Consider the following 23,364-nt stretch of genomic DNA (forward strand, 5'->3'; position numbering starts at 1 on the left):
CATTGGTTGCCGTACGCAATATTGTATGATATCTGGCTTAGAATAGACGCTAACAAGCAACTGTGCCTTATGTTTATCCCAAATGCGCGACAGCGTGTGTACCAACCGGTGCATGAGAGCCTCCCACCCAAGCGTTCCAGTTGTTGATACCTTCTGTGCACTCTTCGGTTATTGGCCGGCCATGAACCTGGGCGACAACGTCTGCTCCTCTGTGAATAGTCACGACGACTTCACCCAGTCTACCGTTGAAGGGTGCGCTGCCGTGGTAGACACCAACGCCGCCGTTCGGTACTCCATCATCATCCCATGAAGCCTCTTGAGGCACACCACCGATGCTCACCGTCACCGAAGCGGGCCCGGTGAGCAGTGCCGAGAACACGACCTTGTCCTCCATGATCTCCGACGGATGATGCAACTCCTGGCCGTGACTCGGTGCGTTGCCTGTGGTACCTCCACAGTCGCCTGCGTGGCCGGGGTGTATGCGGTACCACGTCACTACCCCCTCCCGGTTGATGATGGCATGGCCGTTCTTGTACAGGTCGATGAGGAAAGGGAGCAGAAGCCGCCAGCCGTCGTGAGGCATATCTCTGACGTAGTTGAACGGCGCCTTGCCGTACTCGAAAGCGCCAAATTGCTTCTCGTGGAGGGGTCCGATGTAATGGGACTCGCCGAAGTCGTTCCACGAGATCTGCCATCATCATTAGAATAGGTACTTCCTTTCCCTGTTCCAAGGATACTCACAATCTGCACATATTCAGGTCTTATTTGAAGAATCTCGTTCCAGCGATCGTTCCACAGATCATCGCCCTTCCAAGCCCAGTTCTTGTTCCAAGTTGGGAGGTTGGTGTAGAACCACGGTGAAACGGCAACCATGTACGGTCTGTTCCCCAAGAAGTGACGGTATGAAGCATCCAAGCCGGGATCCATCTTACGAGTGTTGCCGTGCGGCCATGCTGCCCAACTGAAGAGACCATCGGTGACACCGGTGTTCACGGCGTTCTCAGCGCCGATTGACGAGAATGAGGGCATGAAGAAACATCCGGTCGCGGCCTTGATGTCATGCCAGTCGGCAGCGTTACCGGTTCCCTCAAAGGTGGAAACAACTGGTTGCCATCCGCGCTTGAAGTACGCAGGAGAGGGTCCAAACTTTGGTGGACGTCAGCACGTGGCATGGAGGCGCTTTATCGAAGTGCACTCACCCGATTCAGCAACTCAATGACTCTCTCTTTGGGCCAAGCTCCAGCTCCCTCATAGTCGAACGACAGGAGCAGCTTGAATCCAGTCTGCTCAGCCGCGAAGAAGAACTCAGGGAGCTTCACGATCGCCTCTTCGTGGATTCCAAAGTTCACCACGAAGCCATCAATATGCGCCTCTTGAGCCAGGCCGATGTCGACCTTGTATTCATCCACGGTGTAATCGCAGGTGTTACTCAACTGTTGCTGTGTCAGCAAAGGCCCCTCAAAGTTTCAATCGCAGAAAGTCTGCTCACCATGAAATGCGCAAACACGGCCCGCTCGAACCCCTGAGGCGGCCCCTGCTGGTGCGGCGGCCGGCTGTCCGTCGGCACCGGAGGCGGTGGCGCCGGTCGGGGCTCGTCGTCGTCGCCGGTGATGGCCGCGATCTCCGCCTCGATCTTCCTCTTCGCCTTGTCGAAAAATGCCTTCATCGTCGCGTGTGTTCGGAGGAGGAGAAGTTGCCCGCGCCGAGCCGTGACGCGCGCTGCGTTTGACCGCTCCAATTAAATTGACACGTGGAATGGCGAAGCCTCAATCTTGGCCACCGAAGAGGGTCGTTTGTAGCCCCATCTCTACGTAACCGAGCCTTAGCACGCATCCCGTCTTATCCGGTCTCTTGGAGGCCTCGATGTCCTTCACCATCTCGGAAAATTCGCTAGGTAACAACAATAGAAAACCTCTTGGTGTTTTCCGCGGGTCTATCTAGTTCAATGTCTCTAAGCTTAGAGACATGGAAGTGTGTGTTCAGGGCGTGAGTCATTAGGGAGGGTGCGCTGAGCCTGTCGTTCGCTGGCTGGCCACATGGATTTACGTCATTTTTTAGGCTCTGCAACACGGACGAAGAGAGGGTGCCGAACACTAAAAGGGTGCTGATTCAATTGCTTTAGGCTTGCGTGTGCCCATCGGATAGGTCCCCGATTTAGTTTGAGGAAGATAAGAACATGTGGACGCGGGATTAACATCTAAAAAACTAGAAATCCGAGAGCGAAACCAAGTGAATAAGGTAAAATAGGCTAAAGGGCATTAGGGTCTAGGTGAAAGCAACCTTTGTGGGATGGGAGATAGACGTTCTCTGGACGGGAGGGCACCATCCTCAGAGATAGAGAGAGATCTAGATAGGTAGCAACCTCGACAGAGAAATAAAGGAGGACAGCAAAAAGATGTCCTCGGAGAGGCTCGAACTCTCGACCTTTGGATGTCCCTGCCTTCAGACAGTGTCATATTGAAGTAATATGAGACCAACGCTCTACCGACTGAGCCACGAAGACTTCAGCCACTGTGGGGCTTGGCTGATTGCGAGGTGGAGTTGACTAAGCGGCCAGCGGACCGGAAACCTCTGTGCTCATTCCCGGCATCCCACGGGAATTGGACCTGGCGTTTCCCGTGGTGTTTCGCGTTGTACACCATCACGAGCTCTAGGAGCCTCGGGACATTAAATGGTGTTGTTCTGCAATTTGCACTCGCACTCACTCACACGCTGTTGGCATTGTCATGGCTCAAAGGTGAGTGCATCTATTATTATGTTCATTATCTGTGTATGTTCGTAATCATATCGTCATAGGGGGGTATTTCAAGCTTGCGGGAATCTCGTAACATCGGCCGGTGCCGACGACATCACAACCACCGTCGTCGTGACAGTTCCGTCCGGTCCTTGGTCCTTCACTATCCGGAACTTCTCATCGTCCGTCACTGCCGACGGGTTCGTGTCTGGCGTCCATGTGTGTACACTTCTTGTAACATTGATCTCAAATTCTCGCTCGACCATGATCATCTCTGGGATCTGAATCTCCGTGTCCCAGTCTCTTGCCGCTTCTGGGTCGTGGCTGATACTCCATAACTTCTTGCGTGGAGTGAAGGATGTTGGCGATGTCGGGGCGTGAGAGGAAAGCGTACTTGCGTCGCTCGGATGCGGCAAGAGATGGTCGATCAGAGGCTGCATCGCTGGGATGCACACAGCAATGATGACCACGTCGGCCTCGAGACTTGTCCAGATGACCAGGTCGGCGGAGTCATCTATAGAGATCGTCAACAACATCATTCTTGGATAATCGACAACAGTAAACTCACAGGTAAAGTCCGGGCTACCTAATGACTTTAATCTCGTGCATTTAAATATTGCAGTTATCAAAGCACTGAGAAAACCATCGTTAGCAAATTGGATATTTCTTGCAGACTCATTCAAAAACCACTTACACAGCGCCCAGCACTATCGATATCAATACTCCTAACAGTTTCCTTCTCGCGAAATGAAGCTTGCGTATCGAGAAGGCCACATAAACTGCGAGATATGCATTTGTTGCCGCAGATATCGCTGAGAGGCCGCCGTGTTAGCAATGTCTCCATATGAAATAAGCTTCTAACTTACCACTAGTTGATATTGAATATTCCACGGCCATATCTGGTCCTAGACAAGCTTTCGTCATGAATGACATCTCAGCTTGTGACGGTGAACATTGTGTGTATAATCCCAGGACGTTTCCAAGCAGGCCTAGTGAGCAAAATGCAACAAGAGCCCACAGAAATAAGCGCTGTCCCCTCTTAGGTTGAAGGAGTCGGTTCATGAGAGCGACTACGGCGATTTTAGGCAGTATCAGAGCAAAAATGCCGAAGGAGAAGGCCATGACGGTCCAGTGCAAAATCTCCTCCTTCTGGTGGTCGCTCAGCGATGCGACGTGCCTCCCGTGGCCAATCGCAACGGCCTTTAATGTCGTCGCTGTCGATGTCCATCCCGATATCTGTGATGCTCAGCCAAAAATGTCCGATAACACGAAGACGAGCATTCATACCACCGCAGCCAGAAGAATTCCGTCGTCATAGTGCACTTTCTTTTGAATCCATCCCCTCACGAACAGCCGCGACAGAGCAAACATCGTCGAGATCGCCGTCGCGGGCACGACGGACGCGACGATGACGCCGCCTATGCTGTGCGTGTCGACATCCTCGGCCGAGTCGGCGTAATCACGCGGCGGTAGCGGGAGCGGAGGTATCGAGGCACTGGTCAATGCTTTATAAAGCAGGTGCATCGTGCGTGCGGGCGCAGAAGAACGATCATTGAAGATGTTGTTGTAACATGGCCCGATACGGTCGATTGCGGGTTCGATTTGTGTTTGGCGGTTTTTCGTTACGTGCGAAGGGAGATGCAACGTCGGAGATGAGGAGACGGCGGTCGTAAGCAGAAGATGAGGGGGAAGGACAACCATTATCCTCTTGGATTACGCCACTCAGTGCGGAGGGCAAAATGACAAGATGAAACCTCAAAACTTTGTTCTAGAAGGGCTCGAGTGTCGAGGTCACCGAGGTTGTGGACGCTAGAGGCTTAGCGAGAGTCAGAGAGTGAGTCTATTCCTCTCCATCTGATTTCCTGTTTGGCTCAAAGGAAACCTTGTCTGCGGTGCAGCTGATTTGCGTGCCAAGGGTATGGTTCCCTCGTCACGCTCTCGACCACCGGAGCATCTGAGCCTGTGAAGGAAAGTAAAGGTCTGGGTCGTGGACGAAAACGGCATTTCCACGTACGATTTGCTCGTTCGGGTATTCCTGTCCCAGTTATCCGGGACTGATCTTCAGCACTAAAATCGGTTCCGGACGCCACAGGGGAGATGAAAGGAAGCGAACACTGCGCTGAGACTATTTCGTAATTGTAAGTCTGTCAACACGGAGCGTGTTTCCTTCCGACCTAGTGCTAGCAACATGTCCGGTCGAGCCGGTCGAACCGGTCCTGCGACATCGCGTTAAGCCGGTAGAAGCGAGAACGTCGGTCTCCGAAACGGTCTTCAATGATTACTATGCAGGGCTAGCGAGGTTCCCGTTGAAGAACCAGAAAGTCTCGCATCGTTCGACAGGCGACATTTGCAACTAGTAATTCCAACGAGATGCGGGCGCATGGGAGGCTTGACAGCCGTCCTTCCGGTTCTAAGGATGCCTAACTTGAAGCCACGAATCCTACTTCTCGACTTCAGAAGGACGTGCGACGGGCGTTGCTACGAGTGATGGCGTTTCCTGTAAGGATATTGATTACTATGCCTTGTCACATGACACCATTCTCAAACCAGCAGCATTAATTGATGACTTGAACACTTCCTAGTTACAATGAATAGAGTTGAAGCGCACAAATCAGAATAATGCTGCGAAGTGTACAAAAAGATGAATTCCTCATACGAGCTATAGAATTTGACTCAAGAAACTAGAATGCGCTCATCTCTACGCCTTGTAGTCCAGTCGTGTCGACCTTTGTACATTCTTGCAGACCATGTCACCGTCCCGCATTCTGCACCTCGTATTTGACTCTTCATTGCTGACTCTGTCAACAAAGGGCTTGTTTTCCTTAGGTGCATTTTCCGCAACCGGACAAGCTATTAATAAGGATAGCGCCCATCGATCCGCCCAACACCGTTGGCTGGCTTAGTAGTCTCTGTCCATCGGAGAGAGATCCGCCCGACTTAACTGGTCGTCGTCATCCAGGGCTTGTGGCTTTCCTGTTCGGATTGTCTTCCACACCCGTCGTTTTTTTTTTCTTTGCATCAAAATTCTTGGTTACAAACAGTCAATGTGTCCAATCTTCGGGGCAAAAGTCCGACATAGAACATCAACGGTTCTTGAACAGCTGATGTCGGCGTACCTCGGCCCACTCCTCCGATGCCGGCCGGGATAGCACCGGTAGATTAACGGGTCCTCCGAGTGCACTAACAATGGTTACTTGCCTGATAAAATGTGTCATCTGAGCCTGCAGGAAAGTCCCGATAGTGCTACGACCACTGTAGGGAGAATCTCTCCACCGTCTCCGCACTTGATAATGGTAGCGTGCCCGCGGGGAGGTGGGCGCATTGAGCACTGTTACCCCCCTTATCAGCCAGATTAAACGCTGCTGACACATTCCCCCGGACTCCACGATATCGGATCAGAGGTGACTCGCAGCCGTTGATTCTCGCTGAAAGGCACGCGATATCTGACTTTCTCCACATTGGAGATCTGATCGGGAGACCTTACCTTGCTGCTGGCTGGAACTTTCACACCTGCATTTCACAATGAGCAGTCAGAGGGCCAGCACACACACGGCGAAGCGCCCGCGGCTGGGCGAGCGAACGATGTTGGCTTGTATCGGCTGCAAGCAAAAGAAACTGAAGGTTCATTAACCTAAGCTGCACCCTGTTTCCTTAGTTTCTTCTAACATTCGTAGTGCGATGGACAAAGCCCCAAGTGCCAGAACTGCGTCAGAACAGGAAGAGGTAAGACCCTCAAAGAGACCTCAATGGCACATGAGCAGGTTCGGCTGACTGTCACATAGACTGCCTAGTCGAAGATCCAGGGACCGGCTTACACCGCCCGCGCGACTACATGAAGTCCCTTGAGGCCCGTGTAGCTTATCTGGAAGGTCTCTTGCAACAGGTCCGGCCCGAAGTGGCTCTCGACCACTTCGGTCCCAACGAGGGTCACGATGCCGATCACTCGGCCCCGCCCCCTACAGGCTCGACAAGTCAACCTATGCCCATCATGCACATGCCAACGGCTTTCCCAAGCCTGCCCGAGCAATCGTCCTTCGAGGACATGGACTTCTCTCGGGCACTGCGTGCACCATCAATAGATGCTGATGATCACCATGTCGACATGCTCTCCTCGGAAGTTGCTTTGCTATGTCTCAGCGCCGCTGGCAGAGAGCCTCACTACTTCGGGCCATCCTCGGCGGTCTCCTTTTCGCGGATTGTGAGCGCTACCATGGGTCTTGCAAGTAGAGGTGGTAGTTCACAGCATAGCCATGCGGGTCGTGCGAAAGGTGCGGGCTCCGAGGTTCCTCGCGAAGTTCCGTTGCGGCTGCCGTCGCCCACCTTGAGAGCCAATCTTTCTCAGGCTTACTTCAATAACATTCACCCTCAATACCCCTTTCTTCACAAGCCAACGTTCCAAATCTGGGAAGAGAGCTGTTTGAAAGCGAGTCTTGAAGGTGATATCAGTAGCGTCAGCGGAGTTTCTTTATTTTTCGTATTGATGGTGAGCTTTTCGGCAAAACGTCGATTCCTCTTGTGCTTACATCGACACTAGGTTTATGCGATTGGTTCTCTTGTACTCGGTCAGAGTCATTACGATGCTGCCGAAGCTTACTATTCGATGGCGCTAGACCATATTGCAGCTGTTTTAGATCTCGATAGCCTCGAGTCAATACAGGCTATCCTGTCTTGTGCGGTTTACTCCATCAGGTCGCCAGTTGGCGTCAGCTTATGGTTCGTGAATCGTCAGAGTCTCCTCCACTTTGCTTGAAGCTGACTGGCTGTCACTATAGGAAGGTTTCTGGTATGGCTATCCGCCATTGCATTGAGCTTGGGTATCACCGAAGTGCAGAGAAGTATCATAAAAACACGGACGCTCTTACGAAGGAAATGTCCAAGAGATGCTTCTGGGTGGCCTATGATATCGACAGAGTTGTGGCTTTCACCCTTGGTCGGCCAGTTGGTATTCCTGATGACTCTATTGATGTTGAGGTAAGCCATAGACAAAGCACTAGTTCCCTCGTACGTCACAAGAGGTGTCTGACAAAATCCTGCTCTAGCTTCCACTTGACATGGACGACGAAAACATTACATCGGGAGGTCTAATGGCCAACCCCCGTACAAACCCGACTGGTCCGCCAACACTCATGACGGGTTTCGTTCATGCTATTAAGCTTCGACGATTGTGGACAAAGATTAGTGATAATCTGTATCCTCCGTCGATACGGCGCTGCGGAAATCACTGCGGCCAGAGGGCAACTGTCGAAAGCCTTCGCCAAGAGTTAGATGAATGGCGCGTCAATACCCCCGACCAACTTGACTACTCCGTGTCTCATCCGCTATCTGTCTTCACGTCAAGATCGTGGTTTCAGCTGGCTTATGATCACTCCATCCTGCTTCTGTATCGACACTACATGATGGCACTTCCGGGTAGCCATACCCCTGCTAACTGCAACGACTCAACCAATCTTAATGATATCGAGGCAACTGAGAGGGCGTTGGAGGAGTGTGCGGTTCGTGCACGAGAGATGTGCCTTCTCTATCGTCGGGTATACCAAAGCTCTTCCGTTCAGTTCACCTGGGGAAGCCTTCATATTCTGTTTCTCGGTGGACTCACATATCTCTACTGCCTCTGGAGGTCGAAACGCGTCCGAGACTCTATTCGGCAGGCCGATGTTGTGACGACCTGCATGGCCTGTACGACTGTTCTGATTATCATCGCCGAACGGTGGAATCTGGCGACTTCGTACCGCGATATCTTTGAGACATTGTCACAACGAACAATCACCATGGTCTGCAACGACGGGCATAAACCAGGACCCACATCACTACCAGCGATCGGCCCGGGGCCAAGCATGGACAGTCATGTTCCAATGAGTGGCACCAGTCCCTCTGGCATGCAAGACTGGATCAATGACTTAGACCCCATGGCTATACCTCAAGAGTCGGAGTGGTTGGTACAACAGCTTAACTTACTACAAGGGGTAAGAGAATTTTAAAGAAGAGATTTGGATCAGTCATCTGGCGATCGCCGCACCATGTTACCATTTCCTCTAGACCTGTTCACCCTCAACATGTTCCTGCTCCACCTGTTCCTTCTCTTGAGACATGTGAAGAACTAGGTTGCTCAATCCAGCATCCCGTGCCTCCAAGTACCTTTTGCGAGCCGGTCTGGCAAGTAGAGGAGCATCAGCTCCCAATAACATGTCCATATCCTCCAACGGGACACCCTTGGTCTCCGGAACAAACAAAAACGCAAAGATGAACGCAACTACCGTGCACGCCCCAAAGAAAAGAAAAGTTCCCCAGGTTATCTTGTTTATCATATGTGGAAGGCTGTACACAACGATGAACTGCGCCAACCACTGTGCGCAAACCGCAATCATCATGCCAAGCGTGCGGACTCGGTTGGGCAGCACCTCGGAGGCGAAGATCCACGGAATTCCATTCCAGCTGAAGCCGTAGAAAATGGCGTAAATGTAAATCATAGCCAGGGCAGTGCGAGCCCCGGCATCTGCTGAAGCTGCAACTTCGAATGAGCCGGACAACGCGGAGTAGCCCGCCAAATAGAACATGGCCACCATTGCCCCAATAGCTCCAATTAGAAGGGCTGGTCGTCTGCCGAACTTGTCAACGAAGAACATCATGAAAACAAGCGTCGTCATCATCTTGACTATGCCGTAAACCCCGGTCGCCAGGAGGCCAACATCAGTTCCGCTGAAGCCAATTGAACGCAAGATGGTTGGACTGTAGTAGTTGATGGCATTAATGCCAGTAAGATTCTGAAGTACCATGAGCAGGGCCCCGATGGACACACGCCACCTGATACCAGGAACAAGAAGTTCTCGGAACACCTTCCACGTGGACTGTTCCCCGCCATTGGCCTCGGTCTCAAGAGTGACGCTGACTTCAATCTGCATGATCTCACGGCTGATGTACTCGTGGTCTTCAGGCAGATTTCGAACCCAAGACAGAGCCTTTCGTGCTTGAGTCTTTCTGTTCTTGGTAACGAGCCATCTTGGAGACTCTGAACAGAACATGGGCATGGTGATGAGGAGCAAGCCGGCAGGGACAAACTGTACGGCCACCGGCACGTGCCATTGCGTGTTTCCCTGTGAAGAGATATTCTGTGCCACGCCATAATTGACCCAAAAGCCAAACACAAGCGCTGTCTGCAGCATGATTTCGAAGATGCCGACAAGCCTGCCACGGATCAAGGCTGGTGAGCACTCCGCGATGTAGACCGGGATCAATGTCGAAGAAGCTCCAATAGCGAGTCCAGTCAAAGCTCGGCCGCCGTCTACCACGAGCATCGTTAGCGATGAATAATAATCGGAAACTGAGCAGGTTATCTTACACAGAAGACCAATCTTCCCGATCAATTGCAACACCACGCCGATAATGAAGACGAAAGCTGAGCCCAAGATAACGGGCTTCCGCCCAAACCTTTCGGCGGAAAAGAAGCCAGCGATACACCCGAAGAAGGCGCCTGCTTGGAATGTTGAAACGATGTTGGACGAGAGATTGGCGATTTGATCAGCCGAGCTGTCTCCTAAGCCGTATGTCCTTTGGAAAGACGGAAGATTGATCGTGCCACCGATGAAGGCCGAGTCATACCCATACATTGCCGAAGCCTGTATCGCCATTCATCAGTTACACTGGCTTCAACTCTGACGCCTGCATTCGAAGCGTTTCTCACCCACGATGCCGAAAAGGCCAGGAGATACGGGCGATATGCATAGACTTCTTTCGGGGTGTCTGGGCCCGGGTCATCTTGCAGCGAAAAGATATTCCTCATTTTGCGTATTCTAGCCCACAAGAGGATAGATTCTCTCCAGCACTGAACAAAGAAAGGCGCAGACATGGTGTAAGTACATCAGGAAACTTGAGATCCTTTTATCCATTTATACCTGGAAGGCTTCTTCTACGATTTCTCACGCCTGGCGCTTTGCAGTTCAGGAGTATCGAAACTGGTAGAGCGGCGGCAGTTGCAATACCTACCATGGATCTGTGGGGAAACTCTTATCCAATCTCCCTGTTCACCTGCGTGTTTCTGCATGGGGGTAGCAAGGGGATTGCGGGGTTAGAACGATACCCCGTGGGGAGACACAGGGGCTTCAACAACTCACGGCGACTTTGGCTTACGGTCAAAGGATTGCAATGTTTGTTATTGGCTCATATCGAGATGTTGGATTCCCCACATTCTATCCTCAGTAACCCCAAGTCTCCAACACACTTATGGTTCTGCTGCAGTCCGTACACTCAGCCTCTTTGTTGAGTACCGGGGAGTATCGGGGATCTATCCAGGTTTACGACCGACGCACTCCCACACAGCGCCGATGTCGCTCGCATCGCTTGTGATACGAAAACTCATGGATCGTCTGTTAAACCCCGTCAAACATGAGACCGTTGGTACTCGGGATCTAATTTCCGTTCCTTCAGAACTTATATCCGTGAGGGGTTGGATTCCTTTGACGATGCGGAGAAGCACCCCGCTTGAATCATTATCCTCCTTGCATTACTTCATGGCGAGAAAGAAAGAATTCTTGTCTTTGGGGAATCCTGTATCGGCCACAGTAGACTCCCGCCGTCCAAGCTCCTATCAAACTCCTTCCATATCACTACACTCCGTATCCGGCTTGCTCCAGACCACTGCCCAACATGGAGGAAAATGTACCCAAAGAAGCAGCAGCCACACATCTTCCGTCGCAACGCCTGCTGGGAAAGGTTGTATTGGTGACTGGTGCAGGTGGCTCTATCGGATTGGAAACCTCTGCACGATTATTGCAGGAGGGTGCAAATCTTGGTCTCGTGGACATTAGCTCAGATGCCCTCGAGCGCGCCGTCTCGCAGCTCAAGGTCAACATACCCGGAGAAACGATTGAGAATCGCATATTGACAGTTACGGCCGATGTCACTTCTGAGAAGGCTGTCGAGCAGTATACAGCAAAGATTGCCAGTCATTTTCAACGTTTGGATTGCGCATTCCTCAACGCCGGAGTGAGCTATACATCGACGAGCATCTTCGATACAACCGAAGAAACCTACGATCGAATCATGCAGGTCAATGTCAAATCTGGTATGCATCCTCTATCTCCACAACCTGGTGATATTCGCACCTTTCTGACAATAGCAGCATTCCTGGGCATCAAACACACTGCCAAAGCCATGAAGGATTTGGGCACTGGAGGAAGCATTATCTTGACGTCGTCAATAGCCGGTCTGAGAGGCACCCCAGGATTGATAGTCTACTCGAGCTCAAAGTTCGCGTTGCGGGGGCTTGCTCTCACGGCAGCATCAGAGCTCGGGCCGCTGGGCATCCGTGTAAACACCATTCATCCCAGCGGCATTAACACACCAATGTTCAAGGCATCTTGGAGCCCAGAAAAGATGGAGGAGTTGAGAAAGGGTATGCCGTTAGGAAGATTTGCCGAGACTGATGATATTTCGGGTGTCGTGGCGTTCTTAGCTAGCGATGACTCCAAGTTTATGACTGGGGGCTTCTTGAAGATTGACGGAGGTTGTGTCAGTTTTTAGGAGCTCTGATATTATGCTCAAGGCACTTGCCCTCTGACCAGCAGTTTGAATCTAGATTCGTTCCCTTCTTTGAGAGAGCATCAGTGGCAGAAGAGACTTTTATAATTGAATTTTATCGATCCATCTTGATACTAGGCAGCTGAATGCACCTTCTCATACAGTGCCTGAATTGAACCTCTTGCTCTCTCAGCCATGACCTCTGGACCATTTGCTTCCAACTCCGTCTCTTTCAGAAAGCCTTCCACAGAGAACCAACCGTCCCATCCGTAATCCACCGCCCATGTCCTCATAATCTCGACCACAGGAAAGTAGCCAGGCTCTTCCAGAGGGAAAGGCCTAGCGCTCCGTGACCACGCCAGGCGTGCATCTTTGACCTCCAGACCGTCAAACAGGGGAGAATTATCTGTTAAAGGAGGGTCGAACCGAGAGCCATCCGACAGTTGCAAATAGCATAAATGATCCTTGGGAGCTTGTTTGAGGAATTGTGCCATTGATTCAGCCATTTCTGTCTCGCCGTTTTGAAGTTGACCATTACGAGCGTAGGGGTCGCCCCACATACGACTATGGATGTGGAAAGAGTCGAGGCAGAGTTTGAAGTTGGGTCTGTCAACACATTTGACAACACGGAGGCCATCTTGCCATGTGGCGTGAAAGGCAGCGAAGGCGACTGGTTCGTATGCGATGTTGACCTGACTCTGGCCTGCAAGATCGGCCAAAGCTTGCAGCTCTGGTATGATCACACCATCATCGTTTGTCGAATGCTGGAGAAACTGCGATGGTACTTGGACGAACTTTGCACCGGCTGCCACAGCAAGGTTGATCCAGTCGCTGGCAACGCGCAGTTGTTCTTCCAACGGTGTACTGAGGTTTCCTTCGAAATTCTTCAGGGGATTCAGGCTGAGAATCTCAAGATTCCGCGACATGCAGAGATTCTTGATATGTCTAGCAGATTCCAGAGGAGAAAGACCGTTTGACGTGGCATGGTGGAGGAGGTCGGCATGCACGAGTTCTATGCCAGAGAACCCGCAGCCAGCAGCGGCTTCTATCTTTCGCTCAAGTGTGTGCGATGAATGCTTGCCAAGAGATACTGTGGCTATTGCCCATTTGTTGCGGAAAGGGAGTTTCGACATCATCTTCATTTGGATTTGATAACCTGAGGATTCATACTACCTTAGTTAGTGTGTTGCCTTCGAGCCAGCCCTCGTTGCATCCTTTTGATGTACCGGCAACGTGCCTTGCTCTAGCTCGAGATCGCCGCGCCGGGTAAAATCACACCCGCTCTGCCACGTCATTCATCATGAGAATTATCTCTGCGTTGGGGCTTCACATGTCCGATGTATCTAGAATCCTTCTGCATGCATTGATGAGGAGATGCCGGGAATGCGCACCTACAGGCAAGTGGGGCTCCTCCGAGTTCTGCCAACTGCATCATGACCATCCAGTCGCTGCTGTCATAGTGTGCCGGGGAGTGTCGGGTGTGGTTGTGATAGGCTGCTCCCACCTTCCGGTAGTTATTGCATGCTACTTTAACTGGCGGGTTTAAGCCCCAAGGAAAGCAAAAGAAATATCACAAATAAGTCATTTGGCTAACGCTGAATCTAAATGAAAGGATCTAAGAGTACACCAAGTCCTCGGCTTCACAAATGAAAGATGCACTCCGCCTATAGAAACCTAGAAACGTCCTGAAGACTAAGACCCAACTCCTCGGCGCACCTCTTCAAACTACTGCGCTGCGCCTGAGCATATAATTCGTTTGCATCCAACACATGACATTTCAAAGCTTTCTCGTAGCCGTGTACGTCTGGTTTTGCTGCGTCCTCCTTATCCATGGCCGAGTCGCTGGTGCTGGTACTGGATTGAAGGTTGGACTGAAAGATGCCAGCGGCCGAGAACGGAAGAAAGTCTTCATAAGTAATTGGAAGAGCCTCCAGTACTCCAGCAGAGACGAGCTGGTCAAGTAAGGAGGTTGGGTCGACAGTCTCAAGCTTTGGGATACCAGCTAGCCTTTCTCGAGCACCCTCGGCGCATTTGTACTCCGAGTAAACAAGGCCCCGACGACGCAACTCATTCCAATTATCAGGGAACTTCTCGAAAGTCTCCTTGAAAATTTGGTCCACAGCAGATGGTTCGACCTTGTTCCCTCTTTGTGCCGTCGCCATGGCCTCGTCAAGAAGCGCGTCGTACAGTTTCCTACCCACAGGTGTAACAGCAGCGCCTCTCTCTTCAATCTCACCGAACCTCGCTTTGTGGAATCCGTCGACGAACTCATCTCGGCCAGAAACAGCGAATCGGATTCCCTCTTGCAGTGCTAGAAAGCTGGTTTGCCTCAAGAGAACGGGGCATTTCCTCGGTGGTGGACCCTCAATCCGGCTCTTCACGGCCATGCCAGCTTCAAGCATTGCCTCTTGGGCGGCGGCAATATCGAGGGCGCGAGGTGTGAGGTGGTTGATGTGTGATGACCGAAAGCAGGCAATGTCCGCCAAAATCGGGTGTTCGTCGCGAAGAAGAGCATACTCTTCATGTGTCGCTGCAGCCAAAGGCTGCCAGCTGAATGTGCGCAGAGCCTCGATGACGAACCGCTCTCCCTGCTCAGGGGTTAAGCGACCTTCTTGTCTAGACTCGGCGATATCGAGGAGGTCAATGAGGGCGTCGCTAAAGATGTTTCGTCTCTTGAGAAGGTTCAGTGCTACGCCTCGTGCAGAACCAGATTTCAAAAGCTCCGGGCGGAGAAGTGTTGTGAAGACGCGGAACGGGTTGCGCTCTAAAGACTCAGGCGATGTTGGACGGAAGCATGTTGCATGCATCGGCAATCCCGCAACAGACAAGTCATAGTAGCCGACCGCGTGCATGCCGAGAAGATTGAATATACGGCGGACGGTGTGTAGTTCTTCGGGTGTTCCAAGACGGATGGCACCATGTCTTTCAAGTGTAAGACGGTCGATGCTAGCGTCCATCGTTGCGGAGCCTTCGAGGCCCTCAAGCTTTCTTGCCTGTGCATCTCTGTTGACTTTCTGGACGATGTGGATGAGGTCGCCATAGAGGGGAACTTCGGCCTTGTACATAGTAGACATTGCGAGGGCAAAGGTGGTGCGGAGTGCGTCGGGGTCGACGTAGGCGGAATCCGGCTCCGGCTGTCCCGGAGGCACGGCACGGGATGCGGAGAGCAGATTGGCAGACATGATTAGATGCGGCAGGCTTCTCTCAGAGGAACTGTTGGCGCATGTGTAATTTCGTTGTTTCTCGGGCCGAACATAAGGCCAATATTACCGTTGATAAGTTAGACACGTTCTAGACAAGATGGTCGCTTCTTCTGTTTCCTTATAATATCAAACAAAGCTTCAAAGCGCAGCCGTCCCATGTTTCTTGCATCGCTCCTGGTCATACGATCAGTTCGGAAGGTGACAACAAGTTTCACATGACGCTCATGGTTCCTCCCGAGCCTTGAGCCGACTGAACCCACATCAACACTCACTGCCTCTCTCACATCAGCTGGAAGCCGGCTCCCGAATCGCGCCGTCACCGAAGTCATCGCGGACACCTACCAATGCCTTCACCGGGTGCTGCCGATAAGCCCAAAGCAGGATTACGTTGATATGGAGGTGCGGGGCTTCTCCGCCCCGGACATGGATAAGGCGTTGTGAGGGGGGCGTGCAGCCAGGAATGACGGTTAGTGGCGGCGGCGGCGGAGTCGGGGGTTTCCGAGGATGGCGACATCTATTTGCTTATCCGTGCCATCCAACACGAGGGTCAGATTGTGCGGAGTAGACATCATTCAGCGGCACATCGTCTGCATTTCAGAATTGAGGCTTCAGCGATTTCAATAAATCGGACCTTAAGAAAACAGGCACAAGGCCAGGCTCTTTGAAGCAACTCTGAACCTGTCCTCACCGTCACATTCCACACAAAAATGTCGCCCAGCGCAACGGAACCTACTCCCGCCCCGGCCCCCGCACCGGCACCGGCCTCGGCGCTGGACTCGGGAAAGTCGACCGGCAAGGTGAAGAGGCTCCATCAGATCCCCGTCCCGGAGTCGAAAGAGGCCGCACGTCAATGGCAGCTGGAACAGATGGCCGCTGCCTTCCGCATCTTTGCGAAGCTGGGCTTCTCGGACGGTAGCAGTGGGCACATCAGTCTCAGAGGTATGTGTGTCCAGGGAAACACGACTCTTTGTCGACTAACACGCTAGCGAAGACCCCGTAAGACCAGAGACGTTCTGGATCAACCCATACGGAGTGCATTTCGGCCTCCTCAAGGTGTCGGACATGGTCCACATTGATGAGGACGGCAACCGTCTGGGCGGTGCCGATAAGCCCGTGAACACGGCCGGCTTCATGATCCACTCGGCCCTGCACAAGAGGCGACCGGACATCAACGCTGCCTGCCACATGCACAGCCCCTATGGCCGGGCGTGGAGTACTTTCGGCAGACCAATCGAGATGCTCAACCAAGGTCAGAACTCAAGCCATCATCTACCTCGTCACTTTCTAACTTCTATGTCAAGACTCATGCATGTTCTACAACGATCTCTCCGTGTACCCCTCATTTGGTGGTGTTGTGCTCGCCAAGGAAGAAGGCCAGCGCATCGCCGACAACCTTGGTCCCACGAACAAGAACCTCATCCTTCAGAATCATGGCCTTCTTACTTGCGGTGGCACGATCGGCGAAGCCGCTGCGTTCTTCATCGCTCTTGAGCGTGCCTGTCAATCGCAGCTTCTGATTGAGTCCGCCATTGCGTCTGGAAGCAATGGTGCCGCAAGTGGTCTGAAGAAGACTTTGGTTGATGATGAGGAGGCCCAGTACACCAAGGACGGCACTGGCACACCTGAAGTCATGTATATGCAGTTCGTTCCGGAGTACCAGTTGATCTTGAAGGAGTCTGGCGGCGACTTCCTGTTGTAAATACCCCTGTTCAGATACAAACGCAAGCTTCATGATGCAATCATTCATTTCGTTCCGTGTGGCGAGGGGCCCAAAGGCGTGGCCATGATCTGATGTTGACTCTGTATTTCTCAATACCAAGACGTTATATGAAGCGTTCGCTGAGTTGCAACCTTAAGTTATCATTACTTCGTTGTCTAAGGTATTTTAACAAACACTACGGCAATAGTATGAGACTCACAAATACTCGTTGCTCTATATATATTCCTAGATAATGAAGTACCTCGGTCTTTGAGAATGGACAATTAAGACCTAATTCATACCACCCAACCCGGCGGTGTCTGTCGTACCAAGCCCGAATAAAACCATCTCCCCATAGTATATACGTCGTACACTGGTATCTTCCCTCCAAGTCCAGCATGAATTGCTTTGGATGATGGTGGCATATTCGTGCACTCTAACACCACGGCCCTTATTTCTGGTCGACTCTTGATCAATTCCTTCGCAGTAGCCACCAACTCCGCCTCAATATCGGCATGGATGTAAGGGGCACCGTTTTCCCTAATAGTGTTTCGCAGATGACCTCCTGGAGGAACCCCACGAACTATTACTCTCGACATCCAAGAATCTGGTACAAAACTGGCTAAATGCTTCGGCCCAAGCTTCGTCTCATCGTATGTTAGAACGCCAACACAGCTATCTGGCGGCAACAGAGCCAAGACTGAGGGCAGTTGTGCCAGAGACGAGGTTGCTATTGGAATGGGCAACCTGGCAGCGAGACTTGGGACATCGTTAACATTGAAACCCTCCAACTCAATCGGAGTTCACAAAACTCACTCGGCTTGCGCCATGGCCAAGAAGCCACAGCTGGTGATGATCCCCACACAACCCCGCGCCGCCAACCGAAGACCCGCGTCGACAAATCGGTCAATGAAGGCAGAGTCGTATTGATCAGAACTGACGACCTGCGACACTTTGGAACCTTCAGCCATCTCACGAATCAGTGGGAACGGCCACGTCTTCTCGTTGTATGGGTCACCCGGGGGACGGTGGATGTCTAGGTCGATAGAGATGAAGCCCAGGGGGGGGAGAGCATCCGGGTCCGCAAACTCGGCCATGTCGAAGTAATTTCAGTCGCGGAATGTTCAGCCCTTGGTGTTGCAGAGTCTCGCAAAGTGCCGTCATTATAGTCTTGGGCATCCAACTCGCAGCACGGCAGCTGTCGCTTCAATTGCAGTTATGACCCCCCCGCAAAGTCACACTCAATAAATCTTAGTCGTGGGCCTCATCGAGTTTCAACTGATCAATAATCCCAGCAATAATCCAGACATAAGATATTCAAAATGCAATCACCTGAGCAGATGCCGAAAACAGTGCTACACACACAAACTTCCCCCGCATCAAATACGTAACAGAAAGACGACAAACTGAAGTGGCTCCGGCCAATATCCCCTAGACTCGGCTCTTCCCGAGCACGACGCCAGCAATGTCACCGTGTGGGACACCCCTGCTCGGGAGAATCCGACCTAGCTTCATCCCTCCGTTCATCGGCCGCCCACCGGAGTAAAGCAAGAAAGGGACGAACCGGATGCTGTTATGCCACGCGACTTGCCTAATTTGGTGGCAAAGTGGTGTGTCAAGATCAAGAATTATTCGCTATTCCCGGGATATGCGTTTCGCAGCTATTTCTAAAGCTGCCCAAAGCTATCGCTAATATTCTATGCTGTCTGGAGCACGCGTCGCATCCCAACTTTTGTACCCCGCCATATTTCTGCCCCGCGTCTTACTTGCGCCATCTAGCAGTTTCTGTGATCTGTTCTTCATCTTTTTCTTGCTGTTGAATCGCATCACCATTATTTCCATTCCATCACAAGTTTGTTCACAATGGCTCCCACGCGCATAGACGAGACCGGCTCCAAGAAGCCCCGCGTCGTCGCCCTCGGCACTCCCAAGTTCGTCGGCGATGATTACCTCGCCGACTTCAAGACCGAATTCGACTACTCCGTCCTCGAGGCCACCAACCGCGCCGAGACGATAGCCATGCTCCCCGAATCCTTAAAAAAAGACGGTCCCATCGACGCATTCATCATCCGCATGGGCACCCCGCCCTACGAGCCCTTTGACGAGGGCCTGCTGGGCGCGCTTGTGCCTAACTGCAGGATCATCACCTCCGCCAGTGCGGGCTTCAACGAGTTCGACGTCGAGTGGATGGCTTCCGAGAACATGTGGTTCTGCAACACCGTCGATGCCGTCGCTGAGGCGACGGCTGATATGGCCATGTTCCTGACCCTGGCGGTGCTGCGCAACACGAGCAACGCAGAGAGGAGCGCCCGCGCGGGCACGTGGAGGGCTGCGCCTGGTCTCGTGCCTGGAAGGGATCCTTCTGGGCTGACCCTGGGTATTGTGGGAATGGGAGCTATTGGAAAGGTTGGTGTCATCCGCGATCGAGTCACGGAGTTGCACAATGTCTAACATCCTCTGTCCGCAGTACCTGGCGAAGAAGGCGGCGGTTTTCAACCTCAAGATTAAGTACTACAACAGGCATCAGCTACCCGCGGAAGAAGAGGCCAAATACAACGCGACATACTGCAGCTCCCTCCACGAGCTTCTCGGGCAGTCAGATATTGTGTCGCTCAACTGCCCTCTCAACGACCAGACAACAGGCCTCATTGGCCCCGACGAGTTCGCTGCCATGAAGGACGGCGTTTTCGTCGTCAACACCGCGCGCGGTCCCGTCATCAACGAGAAGGCCCTGAAGGACGCGCTTGCGTCCGGCAAAGTTGCGCGGGCCGGCCTGGACGTCTTCTGTGACGAGCCCAACCCTGACCTCGAGCTGTTGAACCACGAGAATGTTATCGCACAGCCCCATCTCGGAGGTCTGACGGATATGGCGTTCCAGAAGGCGGAGAGGGAATGCTTTGAGAACATCAGGGCGCTTTTCAAGACGGGCAAGCCTAATTCGCCTGTTATTGACATCACGAAAAGGAAGGCTGAGAAGCTCTCCAGCTGATCAATTTCCCTAATTCGCATTCACACGGGTACATAGAGCAGCGATGGCTGGGGTCGCATACATGAAAGGCTGGACGAGCAGCCTCGGGGCTTATTTCATTCGAAGAGATTAGGACTTCTATTAGTAAACGACATGCTTAATGAAAAGTCTAGATGATCGTAACCTCTTTGCATCTATTACCGTGAAAATACTACATCGTAAGTAGATCATTACTGGATGTGACTATTAAGTCAAACGTCGCGACACAGCAAAGGAATGGGCACTATAACCACCGCCTTTATACACACCTACCTGGTTGTGACTTTTTAGTGTCGCAAACCTCGAAACCTTCTAAATGAGTATGTTGACCTATAGACTCGTACCTGTGCACTAGAAAAATGTGATTCGGGAGCCCAGCTCTTTTCAAAATTCGTGGACTAGGCTATCACAATGGCCGAGACGAATGGTTTTGGGATTTCACGTGTTATTACTATATCTGAGAGTATATCTAGAAGCCCTCTGTAGGCCCAGATTATGCATGTGTACAGTCGGTAGCCTCGCAGATTTTATGCGGATCTAGACCTTCTGGGCGACGGCTTGTGACTTGTCCTTTGCCACGTTGGAATCAGACTCGCTGCTGAGTTATACCGATTAGCTTGGGTTCTTAATCTGGAGAGTTGAATACTAACATGGACTCTTGGGCATCAAGGACGGCTGCCTGGGCTTGCAACTTCATCTGCTTGGCCCTGCGGTTGACATTCCACCATGGGCCCTTGAACAGCTCGTCCAGCTGCTCCAAGCTCTGCTGAGACGTTTCGGGGACAACACAGTAGACATAAACCAGTGAGAGGAAGCACCATCCGGCGAAGAAGATGAAGGCGCCCCAGTTGTGCGTCTGGCTGAGCAACGAAGGCATACCCTTGTTGACGCCGAAGAAGAACAGCCAGTGGAAGAGCTGGGAGAAGGCGCTGCCAAACGAACGGAGGTGGTTAGGCCAGAGCTCAGCGCCGAAGACGTAGGGCAGAACAAGCAGACCTGGAAGAGGTTAGAAAAGGCCTATTGCGTTGCTTTTGGAACACCTTACCGACGGCATAGCCGAAGCCATGGATGAAGATGGCTGCGATAGCCGCCTCGCTTGAACCAGGAGCAACTGTGCCTTCTTGACGGTACTTGATAAAAACACCAAGATACAGATCAGAGATCATCTGGATGGAAATTCCAGTGAACAAGCTGCGGCGCCGACCGAGGGCGTCGATGAAGAAGAAGCTTGCAATCAGAGTGAAGAAGAACTTCGCCATGCTGTACATGCCGCTGAGGAACAAGCTTCGCGAGGTACCTCCACTGACGCCCACCATGGCAAGGATGGGAACGAGGTAGGAAGTAACACTATTCGCTCCAGACAACTGCGCGAGGGCGTAGGACAGCACACACTGCTGCACGCGTCGCAGGTTCGTGGGAACAAGGAAGGCGTCCTTCATCAGAACCAACACACCGGGATTGCGTCCAAACTTCTGCTCCTCCTTGGCGATCTGGATCTTGATGTCTTCAATCTCGTGAGCCACGCGGGGGTGGCTGGCGGGGAGGCCTCGCAGGGTGATCAAGTTGCTGATTCCCTCATCGTCGCGTCTGGCGATGAACAACCAGCGAGGGCTCTCGTACAGGAAGAAGCTGAGCGCGATTAGGATCGCCATGACGATTGTTGGCGCGAAGAAGACGAGCTGGTACTGCATCCGGCCGACGGCGACGTGGACGAAGCTTGCATAGACGATGAAGACGGAGACGGTCAGGGATAGAAGCATAGCCACGCTGAACCAGACGGCTAAGAGGCCGCGGATCTCTGTGGGGGCGATCTCAACGATGCTGACGGGTCCGGTGACCGTCAAGGCGCCGATGCCCAGGCCGGAGACTATGCGGGCCGTGTAGAGGGCGCCAAGGTGACCAAAGGAGACCGAGGCGATGATTTGTCCAAGAATCCAGATGCTCATGTACAGGCGGTACGACCACATACGTCCGATGCGGTCATTGAGGAAGAAGGAGAGGCCGGCGCCTATGCCGGCTCCGATGTAGACGAAGGAGATGAAGTTGGAGACTTGTGTAGGGTTTGTGGCTGAGGTGATGCCGAAGTCTTGTTGGAAGCCCGGAAGTGAGGGTACAACGGATGATGAGCCTTGGTCCCATGCTGTCCGTTACGTTAGAGCTGTTCCCGGTGGGGTGAGGTATGTTGAAGGTGACTTACTGATGGGAATGCCGCCCGTGGCGTAGAGGGCAGCCGTAAGAAGAAGATTACGGTTCGCGATGAGCTCCCTAGGGGACTCTCGGATTGCCTTGATGTACTTGGCGAAAGTCGACTCGGTGAAGACCTCTTTGATGGTCATCTTGCTGGATGCGGTGACACTTGCGGTCACGACTAAACTCGCTTGTGTATTTGGTTTTTGGAGAAAGGTCGACGGGAGCACCGATACAACTCTGAGACTCAACCTTGGAGTCGCAACCAATCACCGGGGTGTATCGTCAAAAGATGCAAGAGGAGGAAGGCAGGATATGTATAATGCAGATCGACAAGTCGACATAATGTTCTGTCCTGTCTATCGGTCAGGCGGACGTCATCAGCAAGCCAAGACTAAAGCAACAAAGACGGGCCCCAGCTCCCCATCCAGAACGCTCCTTTTCGTCCCAACCGAGGAGAAGAGAGACCCGGCTGTCAGGTTCGTCGGCGCTCGTAGTTGCATGCTGGAAAATCTGGGGTAGAGCAGGGAAAACGTGCTTGCGCGGATACTTCCATTCTGCTCAACCCCCTTTGGGCGTTGGCGTAGGCCCTCACGCGAGCCAAGCCCCTTGGGAGATAGGAATCTTCCCCTCAAAGTGAACCGTGCTCTCTTCTCCTCGCCATAATTCACTTGAGTAACACGCGCTGTGCACCGGTTGACTGGGTGCGCCAACCAGAAGCCCCCTGGACCCTTATCCGGGACAATCCGAGCAGGGGGGCCCAAGGCCGCGATGAAATGAGGGGCGGGGTGCAGTTTATCAGCTGCCGGGACCGGAGCTCGACGGCGTTAGCGGGGATGCAACGACATGGGTTGAGCTCCGGCAACAAGACGGTAGTGTGCGTTAGAGGCTGAAGTATCTCTGATAGTGACGCCGGACAGATAACGAAGCGGAGGGAACTCCACTCACTGGGCCATTGCATGTAGGGATTGTCTAACAGTTTATGATATCGAGGTTGTCTCATTCTGCCTTCTCTGTTTCT

The 23,364-nt window shown here is 52.5% G+C and overlaps 9 protein-coding genes and 1 non-coding gene across 10 annotated transcripts; 3 read left to right on the forward strand and 7 right to left on the reverse strand.

The window, feature by feature from the left end:
* Positions 1-73: 73 nt before the first annotated feature.
* COL26b_007924 (uncharacterized protein) lies at positions 74-1,666 on the reverse strand (the record flags this gene model as incomplete). Its single annotated transcript, XM_053180703.1, has 4 exons — positions 74-688; positions 742-1,146; positions 1,200-1,433; positions 1,490-1,666. The coding sequence occupies 4 exons, from the start codon at positions 1,664-1,666 to the stop codon at positions 74-76; spliced, it is 1,431 nt and encodes a 476-aa protein (XP_053035382.1).
* Positions 1,667-2,396: 730 nt separating this feature from the next.
* COL26b_007925 lies at positions 2,397-2,503 on the reverse strand. The gene has a single exon. It is a non-coding gene; the product is annotated as a tRNA-Met (tRNA).
* A 302-nt stretch (positions 2,504-2,805) lies between these two features.
* COL26b_007926 (uncharacterized protein) lies at positions 2,806-3,631 on the reverse strand (the record flags this gene model as incomplete). Its single annotated transcript, XM_053180704.1, has 2 exons — positions 2,806-3,248; positions 3,601-3,631. 2 exons carry the CDS (start codon positions 3,629-3,631, stop codon positions 2,806-2,808), a joined length of 474 nt encoding a protein of 157 aa, XP_053035383.1.
* Positions 3,632-8,766: 5,135 nt separating this feature from the next.
* COL26b_007927 (uncharacterized protein) lies at positions 8,767-10,026 on the reverse strand (the record flags this gene model as incomplete). Its single annotated transcript, XM_053180705.1, has 1 exon — positions 8,767-10,026. The coding sequence occupies one exon, from the start codon at positions 10,024-10,026 to the stop codon at positions 8,767-8,769; it is 1,260 nt and encodes a 419-aa protein (XP_053035384.1).
* A 1,348-nt stretch (positions 10,027-11,374) lies between these two features.
* COL26b_007928 (uncharacterized protein) lies at positions 11,375-12,250 on the forward strand (the record flags this gene model as incomplete). The annotated part of the gene is made up of 2 exons (XM_053180706.1): positions 11,375-11,792; positions 11,850-12,250. The coding sequence occupies 2 exons, from the start codon at positions 11,375-11,377 to the stop codon at positions 12,248-12,250; spliced, it is 819 nt and encodes a 272-aa protein (XP_053035385.1).
* Positions 12,251-13,911: 1,661 nt separating this feature from the next.
* On the reverse strand, positions 13,912-15,429 carry COL26b_007929 (uncharacterized protein; the record flags this gene model as incomplete). Its single annotated transcript, XM_053180707.1, has 1 exon — positions 13,912-15,429. The coding sequence occupies one exon, from the start codon at positions 15,427-15,429 to the stop codon at positions 13,912-13,914; it is 1,518 nt and encodes a 505-aa protein (XP_053035386.1).
* Positions 15,430-16,157: 728 nt separating this feature from the next.
* On the forward strand, positions 16,158-17,149 carry COL26b_007930 (uncharacterized protein; the record flags this gene model as incomplete). Its single annotated transcript, XM_053180708.1, has 3 exons — positions 16,158-16,389; positions 16,442-16,699; positions 16,752-17,149. The coding sequence occupies 3 exons, from the start codon at positions 16,158-16,160 to the stop codon at positions 17,147-17,149; spliced, it is 888 nt and encodes a 295-aa protein (XP_053035387.1).
* A 675-nt stretch (positions 17,150-17,824) lies between these two features.
* Positions 17,825-18,246, reverse strand: COL26b_007931 (uncharacterized protein; the record flags this gene model as incomplete). Its single annotated transcript, XM_053180709.1, has 2 exons — positions 17,825-17,879; positions 17,966-18,246. The coding sequence occupies 2 exons, from the start codon at positions 18,244-18,246 to the stop codon at positions 17,825-17,827; spliced, it is 336 nt and encodes a 111-aa protein (XP_053035388.1).
* A 766-nt stretch (positions 18,247-19,012) lies between these two features.
* On the forward strand, positions 19,013-20,138 carry COL26b_007932 (uncharacterized protein; the record flags this gene model as incomplete). Its single annotated transcript, XM_053180710.1, has 2 exons — positions 19,013-19,555; positions 19,617-20,138. The coding sequence occupies 2 exons, from the start codon at positions 19,013-19,015 to the stop codon at positions 20,136-20,138; spliced, it is 1,065 nt and encodes a 354-aa protein (XP_053035389.1).
* A 555-nt stretch (positions 20,139-20,693) lies between these two features.
* COL26b_007933 (uncharacterized protein) lies at positions 20,694-22,492 on the reverse strand (the record flags this gene model as incomplete). Its single annotated transcript, XM_053180711.1, has 4 exons — positions 20,694-20,751; positions 20,807-21,152; positions 21,202-22,296; positions 22,354-22,492. 4 exons carry the CDS (start codon positions 22,490-22,492, stop codon positions 20,694-20,696), a joined length of 1,638 nt encoding a protein of 545 aa, XP_053035390.1.
* Between the last annotated feature and the right edge of the window lie 872 nt (positions 22,493-23,364).

The sequence above is a fragment of the Colletotrichum chrysophilum genome (assembly GCF_026319265.1).
Source record: "Colletotrichum chrysophilum strain AFK26 chromosome Unknown scaffold_66, whole genome shotgun sequence".
NCBI classification, from domain to species: domain Eukaryota; kingdom Fungi; phylum Ascomycota; class Sordariomycetes; order Glomerellales; family Glomerellaceae; genus Colletotrichum; species Colletotrichum chrysophilum.